Source organism: Caretta caretta, chromosome 1 (genome assembly GCF_965140235.1).
Source record: "Caretta caretta isolate rCarCar2 chromosome 1, rCarCar1.hap1, whole genome shotgun sequence".
In the NCBI taxonomy this organism is placed as follows: Eukaryota; Metazoa; Chordata; order Testudines; family Cheloniidae; genus Caretta; species Caretta caretta.
In genome coordinates, this window is record NC_134206.1 from 119828345 (window position 1) to 119842246 (window position 13902).

General features: G+C 41.8%; 1 protein-coding gene across 8 annotated transcripts in view; it reads left to right on the forward strand.

Annotated features, from left to right (window-relative positions):
- REV1 (REV1 DNA directed polymerase) overlaps positions 1–13902 on the forward strand; it is a 93180-nt gene that overhangs the window by 63811 nt on the left and 15467 nt on the right. For all 8 annotated transcript variants that reach the window (XM_048858007.2, XM_048857996.2, XM_048857978.2 and 5 more), the window contains 3 exons: positions 487–689; positions 3197–3430; positions 13046–13166. In XM_048858007.2, coding sequence (XP_048713964.2) covers positions 487–689; positions 3197–3430; positions 13046–13166 — 558 coding nt within the window. The remainder of the gene's footprint in view (positions 1–486; positions 690–3196; positions 3431–13045; positions 13167–13902) is intronic.

Genomic DNA, 13902 nt, shown 5'->3' on the forward strand with positions numbered 1-13902 from the left:
AAGATATTACCTCGCCCACCTTGTCTCTCTAATGTCCTGGATTGACACGGCGACAACAACACTGCATGCTTTAAACTGCCATGGTCAGTTGTATTTTGGGTTTGTGATCGTATTGGCTTCCTTTAAGACACAACTCATTTTAATTTGATTTTGCGTCTGAACATTTTTCAACAGAAATTCATTTCAAGTTATGTAAGCAATCAGACTTTGTGTGCATGTTTTGCTGCTCCATCCCACCTGAAAAAGAGGGATGTATGAATTAGTTTGGAATCGGAACTTCTACAAAATCTTGAAAAGATAGATGGATAATTAAGGTAGATATTTAAAGTAGAAAAAGGCTCTCACTAACAATTCCCATTATTGCACAAACTACCAAATGTTTTTCAGTAGAAGCATAGGGTAACTAAAGTTTCCTACCATGTGAAAAGTAAGTTGTTTTTGAACTGTTAAGAGAATTTTTCTGTATATTGTTTTCTACATTTATAGTATTTGTGGCTGCTATGGATCTCGAAATATCGTCTGCATCAAGAACATGCACTTTTCTGCCATCTCTCACTACCCATCTGACATCTGGTCTCAATCCCATTACCAGCAAGGCTGAGTCTGCAGTCAAATGGAATGGTTTACACACTCCTATCAGCGTAAAATCAAGACTTAATTTAAGTATTGAGGTTCCTTCACCTTCCCAGGTAAATGTGAGGGGTACGGAACTTCTGATACATATTTGTTTGTAATTACTGTACAGGAATGCAGTTCCTATTTTTGGTGGTAAATACCCAACAGGAAAAACTGTCATTCTTCCAGTATTTTTCTTCCTTTTTACAGTGTCAGAGAATGGAACTGGGACTAAAAAGGAGAAGATACTCTGAGATCAGAGTATTGAATAGATTACCCTTCACCCAGCAACTCTAAAGCTCTTTAAAGAAATACAAACCTTGGTTTTAAAAATCATGACCTTCTAAAAACTTAACTCAGAGTTACGACACTTTTTTTGTGTTAATGCTCTTGTAGAATAAAAATAACAATACTCTGTTAGGAATTTAAATATGTATTTTTTTAATTCTATAGTATGTGCTGAGCTTTAATTATTATGTTATTAATAGGGACTATTTTCCATATAGGCTAATTACTAATGAACTATTAAAGGGGACTTTTACAATGTACCATTTATGTTTTTCATGAAGGTAGCGCTCTTAAGCACTGTTACTATCCTTTTATTATAGTCCTGATATTCACACTTGCTCATCCTAATACCTGACTAGAGCTAAATAAGAATTCTGCTCCGCACAAGGATACACTTTACCTTACTAATTAATTAGTAACACAACTAATTCAAAAGGTTCAAATGATGTAATTCAGATTTTGCCATGTTGTTTTTGTTTACTATATTAAACAAAATAAAAAAGTAATAGAATTTGAAAAGCCCCCTTTTCTTGTACTATAATTCAGTATGCTTAGAAATGGTTAGATTATTCAGAAATTCAAAATTGTCCCAATGAACCAAAGCATAGAAGCAGATGTTGCTCTCCTTTTATTCTTTCCAACCTCATTTATGGTGAAGAAAATAGACAGTGACCTAACAAAATAAGCTCCTATATTTAATGTTATATTTCCTTTTGTTGATAAAATCCTGCAATTATATACCCCTGTGCTGTGCCCTGGGTATGAGATTTTAAAATTTCTCTTAAGGATAATCAGTAGAAGAAAGCATCTGGAATACTCCCCTGAAACCTGTATTTGCAACACTTACCAGCAAATACAGTATTTCATTCTGTACAGATTGCTATTTGCCTTTCATTTTAGAGACTTTCTTTTTGTTCTGTATTTGTACAGAGCCTACAACAGTGGTGGGCAACCTGCGGGCCGCATAGGGCCCGTCAGGATAATCTGCTGGTGGGCCGTGAGACAGTGTTTACATTGACGGTCCACAGCTCCCAGTGGCCCTATGGCCTGCACCACTTCCCCTAGCTCCCATTGGCTGGGAACGGTGAACTGTGGCCACTGGGAGCTGCAGGCGGCCATGCCTGCCAACGGTCAATGTAAACACTGTCTCCTGGCCCGCCAGCAGATTACCCTGATGGGCCACAGGTTGCCCACCACTGGCCTACAAATACAACAGTGTAGTCCTTGTCCATGTCTGGGTCTCCTAGGTGCTACAGTAATAATAATCTTGAGCAACATGGATTCAAATCTACATTTAAGATGTTCCTATTGTGATTATCAATCATACTCTCTGTCACTCAGGGAGCTGCAATTAAATATTTCAGCTTTTGGAATCTGATGCACCATTTCATTTGTTTGATGTTAGTAATTTTATGTTTTATGGAAATCTACCCCTGGGACCAACTGTTGAGAACGGACTTGATTATTGAATGGTGTTTATGGTTTTGGGGGAAGAGCATATCCTAAATTTACTGACTGTACTAACAAAACCTATGTTACAAATATGGCAGTGAGAAGTCTCATCTTGCGGTAAATACACCAGATTAGTAACACCAAAGTAAATTGGAGCATATATATAAATATCCTGGTACTAAACTGAATGATCGTCAGTTGCTGTATTGCTGAATGATCAGTCAACTGCTTTAGACCAGATAGAAGACTTATGTTCAAATCAATATATATGTTGCCAATATTTTATTCATATTAGTTATTTAGGATTATAATGAAGGTTAGATGAATGTGAAGGAAAGTTTATATAGGATTTATATTTACTATGTTAAATATTATTTGTAAAAATACAAGACTAAGCATTTATGTGTACTAACTTAATTTTGCCTTTTACATAATACAGCTGCTACAACAGGGGTTCTCAAACTGGGGGTCAGGACCCGTGGGGGGGGTCACGAGCTGTCAGCCTCCACCCGAAACCCTGCTTTTCATCCAGCATTTATAATGATATTAAATATATTAAAAAGTGTTTTTAATTTATAAGGGGGGGGTCGCACTCAGAGGCTTGCTATGTGAAAGGGGTCACCAGTATAAAGGTTTGAGAACCACTGTGCTACAACATTCAGTACTGTCAGATTCCCAAGTCAGCTTGTGTATACAAATTAGGATGTCCATTGTTGAGTTTTAATTTCTTCTAATTTCAGTTTGTAAAATAAGTACTGTGACTCTTTTTAACTGTTTTTATGTTCTTATGTTCTTGGTTCTCCAAACATCTAATGACCTTTTTATTTTATTTTATTTGCAGTTAGATCAATCTGTCTTGGAAGCACTGCCATCTGATCTCAGAGAACAAGTAGAGCAAATGTACGCAATTCAACAGGGAGAGACTTATGGTGATAGCAAAAAAGAGCCCATGAATGGGTGTAACAATGAGTTTCTGCCACAGCCAGTTGGAACAGTTCTCTTACAAATACCAGACCTCCAAGAACCAAACGGTGATGCAGGAATTAATGTAATAGCCCTGCCAGCATTCTCGCAGGTAGAGTTTACTCTAAAATAAGTGGGTTTTAACGTGAGCTTTGAATCTGTAGAAATAAATAGTTAACAACTTCATTTGTCCAGGCAAAATTATTAGAATTTGTGAGTCAGTCAGATCCGACCCATGGGCCACTAAGTACTGGCCTCTGCACCTTTAGAATTTTTATCCTGGACTCAGCAAAAGTATAATACATGTTAAAGATTTATAGTTGCCAGTATTTCTACATCCGTGTCTTGAAAAGTTATTTTTTGTTGTTGATGATGAAAAGGCTCTACATTTATCCCTCATTTTGTAATAAAATGAGATGTATGAACAGTTTTTTCCTTGCACTGCAGCTCTGTTACATTGCACCAGCAGTGCAAGGCAGTCCTAAAATCAGCTTAGCTAGCCACTGGAGAATCACCCCATTAGAGATGAATCTTTTTAAGGCATAAAGCTAGCGTAGTAGCTCCCATGCCACACATGTGCCTGCCAGTTTAGTGTGTGTTTGTCGGGGGAGGCATGACAGGAGCTCCCATGGGTCCCAGCAATTCCTAGATGCCATATTAGTTGCTTGAGGCTACTGAACTGGTGCACAGCAGGACCGGGATTCGGGGAATGCAAAAGTGGTTTATAGCAGGGGTGGGCAAACTTTTTGGCCCGAAGGCCACATCGGGGTTGCGAAACGGTATGGAGGGCAGGGTAGGGAAGGCTGTGCCTCCCCAAACAGCCTGGCCCCCTCCCCCATCCGACCCTTCCTACTTCCTGTCCCCGACTGCCCCCCTCAGAACCCCTGTCTCATCCAACCCCCCCTGCTCCTTGTCCCCTGACTGCCTCCTCCCAGGACCCCCCGCCCCTAACTGCCCCCCAGGACCCCACCCCCTATCCACACCCTGCCCCACAACAGGCCTCCCACTCGGGACCCCCAACCCTAACTGTCCCCCCAGGACCCCACCCCCTATCCGACCCCACCCCCATCCAACCCCTCCTGCTCCCAGGACCCCCTGGACTCTACCCCCATCCAAGCCTCCCTGCTCCCTGTCTCCTGACCACCCCCACCCTCCGCCCCATCCAACCGTCCCCTGTCCCGTGACTGCCCCACAGGACCTCCTGCCCCTTATCCACCCCCGCCGCTCCCTTACCATGCCGCTCAGAGTGGCAGGACAGGCTTATTGGAAAGCGTAGGAAGTGGGCGTGCGCTAGCCATGCTGCCTGTGCAGCAAGCTGAAGCTGCAGGGTAGGGGGGACAGCTGGGGAGGGGCCGGGGGCTAGCCTCCCTGGCTGGGAGCTCAGGAGCCAGGCAGGACGGTCCCACAGGCCGGATTTGGCCCGCAGCCCGTAGTTTTTCCACCTCTGGTTTATAGCATGATGGCTTGAAGTGGTGGATGGATGCTATTCATCCAAGGCTGTTCATCCTTTCTTCAGTCTCAGCGGATCAGATATGTTGGAGATGGATGCTGAAAGATCTTGTTATAGACTTCATTTAAAATTCATTCGCAGCAACAGGGAGCTAATTCTCCATTCACTGTTCTCAGGACACTATACTCGACTAAACATCCTATTAGGCAGAGAAGGAAATTGAACTGGGATCTCCCACACACTGGCTGAGTACCCTAACCACTGGATTAAAGGTTGTAATAGAGGCCTATCCCCCCAGCTGTTTTGTGGGAAATTGCAAAAACAGCTTAGCCACCTAAGCTGTCTAACTCCAAGAAAGGGGAGATGGGTTTCCAGTTGTGGATTGCAAACAGAAGTAGGTGCCTCCCTATAGCCTGGATTTAGGTGCTGAAATCTGTGAGAGGAACAGGGCTTAGGACATACTTCTCTCATCACTATTTCCCATTGGCTAGCTTAGGTGGCCCCACCTAGAGGCCTGGCTTTTGTGTATCCCATTCTTAGGTGCCTAACTCAGGCTTTGTGGATTCCAGTGATTTTGCTATGCATCTAAAAGTTAGGCATTGTGGCAAAGTTCCTTTGTAGATCCAAGTCTAAGTTCTCAAACTAAAAGTAACATGAGTTCAACAGATCTTAAAGCCGTTACTATTGAAGTGGTAGCTTAATTTAAAACAATATATGGTCTTTTCCTAAGAATGTCTTCATGTCATAAACTACATCATTATGGGAGAATATATCATAGACAAAATGTAGGGCTGGAAGGGACCCCAAGAAGCCATCAAGTCCAATCCCCTTTGCCACTGAACGAATAAGTAAACCTAGACCATCCTTGACCGTGTTTGTCCAACTTGTTTTTAAAAGCTTCCAATAACAGGGACTCCACAATCTCCCTTGGAAGCCTCTTCCAGAGTTTAAATACCCTTACCATTAGAAAGTTTTTTCTAATATCTAACCAAAATCTCTCTTGCTGCAGATTAAGTGCATTACTTCTTGTCCTACCTTCAGTGGACTTGGAGAAAATTGATCATCGTCCTCTTTTAACAGCCCTTAACATATTGGAAGACAGTTATCAGGTCCCTCCTCAGTCTTCTTTTCTCAGGACTAAACATGCCCAATTTTTTTAACCTTTCCTCATAAATCAGATTTTCTAAAGCTTTTATCATTTTTATTGCTCTCCTCTGGACCCTTTCCAATTTGTCCATATGTGTTTTAAAAAAAAAAAAGCTATTTATATTTGAAACTACTAATGAATTAGTACAGTAGTACACTCCATAAATTGAAATATTACTGTCATTCTGCTGCAAGTGTGAAGGATTTTAGTTATAACAACTCAGCAGATGTAAATTATTACACAATTTACGCACTGCAGTTTCTTATTACTTAATTAGGTACATTTTTTTCAACTCTACATCACTTTTGTCTGAATTGCTTTTATATGAGTTGGGTGCCTGGTTAATAAGGTGACTGATTTGTTCATTGGGAAATTTGTGGTAAGTTTCACTTGTTAATTCTAAGGTTCGTATTGTAAGAATCCAAATAGGTTTAATTCATTTCAATTAGCCTCTGTAGTAATCATTTGGAATAGAGAAAAAGCTATAAAAGTTAGCAAGATTTGAAGCTTAAAGCAGAGCATTTAAGTAGTAAAGAATACAGGTATTTACAGGTATTTCTTTTAGTAGTAGTGTATATAGTTAAACCTTCCACATTTAGCTTAGAAGGGCATCCTCCGCCCCCAGTCTTTGGACTTCAAATCCTGTGCCTCCTGTGGCAAGCCCATGCCGGTGGGCAACCAGCACTCCAGCTGTCTGAAGTGTCTCGGGGAGGATCACATTCGAGAGCATTGCCAGATCTACTGCCAGTTCAAGCCTCATATGAAAAAGGACAGGAATGTTAGGCTAAGTTCTATCCTGATGGAAGCCAGGCTCAGACCAGTATCAAAGCCAAGCTGGTCAGACATTGGTGTGGAGTGCTCCTCCAGTGGCACTGGTCTCTTGGCTCCATTCCCCTTCACCAGTGCTGAGGAAAAAACACAAGAAACAACGATCCAAGAGGGGACATTCCCCAGAATCGAGGAAGGACAAACACGGAGAGTGCAGCAGTGCGCAACCTGTGTCTGGCCACTCCTTTACCCCCACTCTGCTTGTGACACCATCGACTCCATCCTGCTCACAGGTGCCGCTGAGTCTGGTACAGGACCATCCACCGACACTGGGAGGTCATCATGGCACCAGCAGGATCTCAGTGCTGTCCACCCTGGAGACATTTGCAGTGGCCAGGGACCAAATGGCTCTCCTAGTACTGCCGACTCTGGCAGAGCACGTTCTGGCACCGACGAGGTCATCGAGCAGAAGGGAGCATGTTGTCTTGAGCTCCTATCCGGCACTGAGTCCACTGGTACCAACCAGAGGGAAACTGACCCTGCTGATGTCAGCAAAGAATTTGTTGCTCCAGCACCGTTCCCTGAACCCTTGGCACTGGCTTACAGAGGCAAGGGGTTCCAGCCCCCTACAATCCCTCCAAACTGACTTTTCCTCAAGATCAGAGGTGAAGTCAGCACCCAATCAAGGGGCCAATACCAGTACCCAACCTATGTTTCATCAGATCCCGGTGGCCTGGTGGGCAGTGGCTTATGTAGGAATCCATGGGATTTTCTCCTGGTACTGGGAGTGCCTTCCAGCCATTCATACACAGTGGTGTCAGAGAGAAGGGCCGCTCCGTTGTGCCACCCGGATTCCAGTACTGAGCCCGGTACCAATACTCAGAGCTGCATGATGTGAAGGCAAGGTGTATCAGTCTACCCTTACCTCGACAACTGGCTGATCAAGAGCTGGTCGGAGGCCCATGTGAGAGCCAGCATCAGTCTGGTCCAAGCTACCTTCTGAGCCCTGGGCGTATTGATAAATGGGCAAGTCAACTCTCATCCCTGTCCAGAATCACGGGCCCTCCCTTTGAGCCACTGGCATCATGCCCTCTGTTGTGTCTCTCCTGGAATATTGCCTTCCTGATGGTGATTATCTCAGCCAGGAGGGGTATCAGAAATGAGGGCCCTTACGTCACAACCCGTGTATACAGTGTTTTTTACGGACAAGGTTAAACTGTGCCCCCATCCAGCATTCCTCCCAAAGGTGGTCTCGCAGCTTCATAGTAATCAGGTTTTCTCCCCAAAACCACACACAAAATCGGAGGAGCGGCGTTTCCACACGCTGGATATTAGACATGCCCTGGCTTTCTACCTTGAGAGGACCAAGCTGTTTCGTAAATCCACACAGCTCTTTGTGGCAGTAGCAGCCAGAATGAAAGGCCTACTAGTTTCGGCCTGGAGAATTTCATCTTGGATCCCTTCCTGGTTTTGTATGTGCTATGAGCAGGTGGGTGTCCCACTTCCTGCCATCTTGACTGTCCATTCAACGAGAGCTCAGGCTTCATCAGTGGTGTTTCTGGCCCAGGTCCCGATCCAAGACATCTGCAGAGCAGCGACATGGTCATCGATACATACCTTCTCCTCTCATTATGCCATCACCCAGCAAGCTAGAGATGATGCCAAGTTTGGTAGAGCAGTGTTACAATCTGTATGTCTCTGAACTCCGAGCCCACCTTGGGAGGCACCTAATGTGGAATGGACATGACTCGAAGAAAAAGCTATTACTAACCTTTCCATAACTGTTCTTCGAGATGTCTTGCTCATGTCCATTCCATGACCCACCCTCCTGCCCCTCTGCCAGAGTTAGCTGGGAGGAAGGAACTGAGAGGGTGTGGAGCCGGCTGGGCGCCTTACACTGGCACAGGAGCACATGGCACCAGAGAGCACTAGAGCTAGCCCAGTGGATACCACTGAGAGAAAAATCTCAAGCAACTGTGCACGTGACGCATACACACCTAACGTGGGATGGACGTGAGCAACACATCTTGAAAAACAACAGTTACACAAAGAAAACGAGGAGTACTTGTGGCGCCTTAGAGACTAACAAATTTATTTGGGCATAAGCTTTCGTGGGCTAAAACCCACTTCATCGGATGCATGCAGTGGAAAATACAGTAGGAAGATAGATAGATATAATATATATGGAGAGAGAGATATACACACAGAGAACATGAAAAAATGTGTGTTGCCATACCAACTGTAACAAGACCAATTCCAGCGCATCATCAAGGATCTACAACCTATCCTGAAGGACAATCCCTCACTCTCACAGATCATGGGAGACAGGCCAGTCCTCGCTTACAGACAGCTCCCCAACCTGAAGCAAATACTCTCCAGCAACCACACAACAAAAACACTAGCCCAGGAACCTATCCTTGCAACAAAGCCCGTTGCCAACTCTGTCCACATATCTATTCAAGGGACACCATCGTAGGACCTAATCACATCAGCCACACCATAAGGGGCTCGTTCACCTGCACATCTACCAATGTGATATATGCCATCATGTACCAGCAATGCCCCCTGCCATGTACATTGGCCAAACCGGACAATCTCTACGCAAAAGAATAAATGGACGCAAATCAGACATCAAGAATTATAACGTTCAAAAACCAGTCGGAAAACACTTCAACCTCCCTGGTCACTCAATTTCAGACCTAAAAGTTGCAATTCTCCAACAACAAAAAACTTTCAAAAACAGACTCCAACGAGAAACTGCAGAATTGGAATTAATTTGCAAACTGGACACCATTACATTAGGCTTGAATAAAGACTGGGAGTGGATGGGTTATTACACAAAGTAAAAGCTATTTCCCCATGCTAATTTTTTTCCCCCTACTGTTACTCACGTCTTTTTGTCACTGTTTATTTGAAATGGGCCATCCTGATTATCACTACAAATGTTTTTTTCTCCTGCTGATAATAACCCACCTTTAATTAATTTGTCTTGTCATGATTAGTATGGCAACACCCATTTTTTCATGTTCTCTGAGTATATATATCTTCCTATTGTATTTTCCACTGCATGCATCTGATGAAGTGGGTTTTAGCCCATGAAAGCTTATGCCCAAATTAATTTGTTAGTCTCTAAAGTGCCACAAGTACCCCTCGTGTTTTTTTGCTGATACAGGCTACCACTCTGAAACCAGTTACACAAAGGTTAGTAACTTTTTTTTTTTATCATTAGCAAATTTGCACCTCCTACTTTGTGATTTCAAATGGTAAATCACTTTGAGAATGTAAACAGCACATAAAAAAACTGATGTTTTGTATGATGAGTTAATAAGGAGAGGTCACTTATGAGTTCTTAATTTCACAATAGATTTGTTTTGCCTGAAAGCGCCGTATATTGTAATCACCTTATTAATAATTTATTACAGGCATAAATACCATCAGAAAGTTTGAGAACTATTTATGTAAAATATACAAGGTTCACTTTTTGTTCAGTTTTTTTTAAAGCTACATGTAAGACATTATGGTTGCACAGATAATTACTTAAGAGTCAGGAAATTAGTTAATTTTGTACATTCAACCTTTAGTTTGGATCACTATCTCTTAGTGCAACTTACAAAGTGCACCTTTTAAGCAATTGAGGGTGGGTGTGCTCTCGCACAGGTAAAAATAAAATATTCTGTATATGATTTTATTTGAGAAATAGTTATGAGAGAATATAATTAGACTGCTGCAATGCATGTACCCAGAGGGACCGAGTTCATACTGCATGTGCAAATTTCCTGATTCTTGGGTGCTTAAGCGTTCAGCTTTAACTTTTTAAAAAAATATATTTTTAATAGAAATACCTGTGTTCTTAAAAATCATTCCAAGTTCTGGAAATATTCGGCTTGATTCCACTGTAATGTGCTATCAAATACAAGGTGTGCATTCAGTAGGGCCAGACTCCGTCCAAAACTTACCTTATTTACTGCATGTCTTATGTGTTGAAAACTTTGTGCTTGGCATGAAGAGTTTTCAAAACTGAAAAAATCTGTGCCAGGTGCATCAAGATTTACCTTTGTAAGCAGATGCACAATTTATATGAAGTGAGTATTCATTAGAGAGGTAAGTTGGTATGTGTGAACTGTGCAGCCTGTCTTCCATACAAATATTTGTAGATCTCAGTTGAAGAAAAAAATGCCATTGTTGTTAAAACTACTACCAGGCTTGGCAGAATTCTGTTTTTATTTTTTTATAATCTGATGGATAATGCTATCAGTGTTTATTTTTAAGCATTTTTCTATTTTTATTGATTTATAAATTTTCACAATTGTGGGAAATTATGGAGGGAAGTCAGACAATAATTAGTTAATGACAGTAGACATTGAGATTCAAAAATTTAAAGCTTGATAATTGTTAAAAAATAAATTGTCAACATCACATGTCAAAATATACACACTTAATATGCTTAAATCAAACTTTGATAAGTTCTCAAGCACCATTTTTCTTCCTTTTCCTATCTGTACGTTTCTGTTATTATCTATGGAAGTATAATTTCGTCAGTTTGTGTGTGTGTGTACAGAGAAATCACTGGTTTACCAACATTTATCAATAAAAATCTAACCCTCTAAGCCTATAAATAACATGTAATAGTCATGTACGGGTTGGTTTTGAACGCCTCATAACTTTGCCAAAATCTAACCATTTTCATTGGAAAACTCAAAAACAATTCTTAGTAAAGTCCGTCTCCCTGCCAAATTTACTTTCTGCACTCACCCATTTTAGCTTTTAGAGCATGTCAGAAAGTTCACAAGATTTTTTTTATAATGGAGGAAAGTATACGTTTCACCCTTAGCGTAAATAGTTCACTCACTTTTTTGCACTGAAAACTTAAGAAGGCAAATATTTGAAACTTTTAAAACATTGAGCAACTCAAAACTAGAGAATAATATCACATACAGTATTTCTACTGGCTCATGAAACTTCATCTGAATGTTCCAGAAAAATCTAGAATACACTACAGTATAATCCTGATTTTCTGAAATCCTGTTATCTGAATCTCTGTGTTTTCTGAATCCCTTCCTTGTCTCCCATAGAGGACAGATGCAGAGGTTCAGATAATAGACCAGAGACCCCCAGCAATGATGAGGCCACGCTGCTGCTGAATGGCTCCTGCGGCAACACAGGGAGCCCGCTGCAGCTCCCCCACCATAGCCCTGCTCACTCACTCCTATGACCGCAGAGCTGCAGAGGGCTCCTTGTACTGATGCGGGACCGGTGACACCCTATCCCTGCTAGCCCAACGTGCAGGGAAGGCAGGGTCCTGGCAGAGTAAAGTAGTATCCTGGCCAAGCAGTATCCTTTCTGCCCCCCTAGGAGCACAACCCCACACACACACGCACGCGCAGGAGTGGCAGTGCAAGGAGCTTTCTGCAGTCCTGCTGTCATGGGAGTAAGTGACTGGGGACATGACATCAGAGTTGCAGAGGTCTTGCTGCGCTGCTGCTTCTGCCCTCTCTGTTATAAACTCCCAATTAGCCAAATAAAATCCAAGTCGTCCTTTCTATTCGGATAATCAGGTGTGTATACTGTATATCTGTACTCAAGCTCTGGCCCAGTCAAGATGATGATGAATGACAGAAGATTATTCATCCAAAAGTGAAAATCTGTACAATCAAAGGGTACTAGCATAGGGAAGAAGGAAGGCTCCTATCCACCCCACTCCCCTCCAAATCCAGCATAACTCATCTAACTAGATTTGTAGCCCCTGCACTCAAGGAGGTGCAAGGCTGCTTCCAAGATGCTCCATTCGGGAAGCACCAGCCTAAAAAATTGCCGGGTGCAAGAACTAGAAGGAGCCAGATGTCAATCCTACTTGTCTTTGAGGATAAGGGTGGAGAGGGAATGCTTCTGGGTGCCTCTCCCTGGGAAGGAGTTGTTTTGCACATGCTCCCATTACAGGGGTATGTGTGTCTTAAAGGCACAGCTTCGCCCACAATATTCAGCAAGTGTGTATTAAATATATTATGAAAATAATCAAAACAATTGTTGATTTGGCACCTCTGAGCATGTTATTTAAATCGAGTTGATTTATTATAAATGTTGTTAAGCAAATTAGTTGTAAAATAAATTGTATTTAAAATGTAAATATTGAAAGGAAAATAATTTAAGCTTTTCACTTGTTGACAGATATGTGTGTGTGTATATGTGTGTATATAAATATATAAATGCAAACAGAAGATATCTTACAATATTTTAAATTTATCTAAATATGATTGACACATAACGCAAATCCCTTTCTCATGTGGGTAAACAATAAAAAGTAAACATCAAACACTGTTGTCACCAGTAGAAAAACCTCTAATGAACTATTTCTCATTCTTCAGGTGGACCCAGAGGTTTTTGCTGCTCTACCTCCTGAGCTGCAAGAGGAACTTAAAGATGCATATGATCAAAGGCAAAAGCAGTCAGAGAACATAATTTATCAGCAACCGATCAGCACCTTTGGTGAGTCATAAAAAATTTTTTTGAATGTACATCAGTCTTGTATCTGGAGTATTCTAAGATTTGAAGGGACTTTCTGCAATCCTAAAGAAAATTGCAAAATACAACTAATGCATCTAAAAATACCACAGTCTAAGAACATTGTTACACATTTTGGCCCCAGTCCTGTTGTCCAATCCAGGTTTGTTGTTCTGGGGATAGGTTTAAGAATAAGTATGCTCTAAATTATGCCAGGGACTCGATTGTTTTTTGTATGGTCCCAGGATCAAGGCAGCATAAAAGTGACTTAAAGATCCTCTCTTCCCCTGTTCTTCCAAGGAGCATGGCTCTGTTATATTGGTTGATCTAGTCTTCTGACAATACAAAGGGAAAATAGTGGGTGGGTATAGGTATAGATTGAATGCATATGTGTGCCTAAAATCTGAGATAACCAAGAGCTGCTACAGGACTGTCACTTCTGTTCTACATTCCAACTATTTTGTTAGGGACTATTCTATCTGATCTCAAAGTGACTAGGTAGAACAAGCCAGCTTTCTCCAAAAAGTGTGCCCAAAGAAGCAAATTGGAGGACAAAGCAGAGTAGTCAAGACAGTCGTTTGTATCGTTAGAAGTGACTTTCACACTGTCACTGTTCCACTGTATCTTCAGTTGAATCACTGCCTTTGCTTTTCGCAGGCTGTCAGTTTTTGCCAAATTTAATATACCATTTTGCAAATACTTATGCATGTAATTTTGCTAG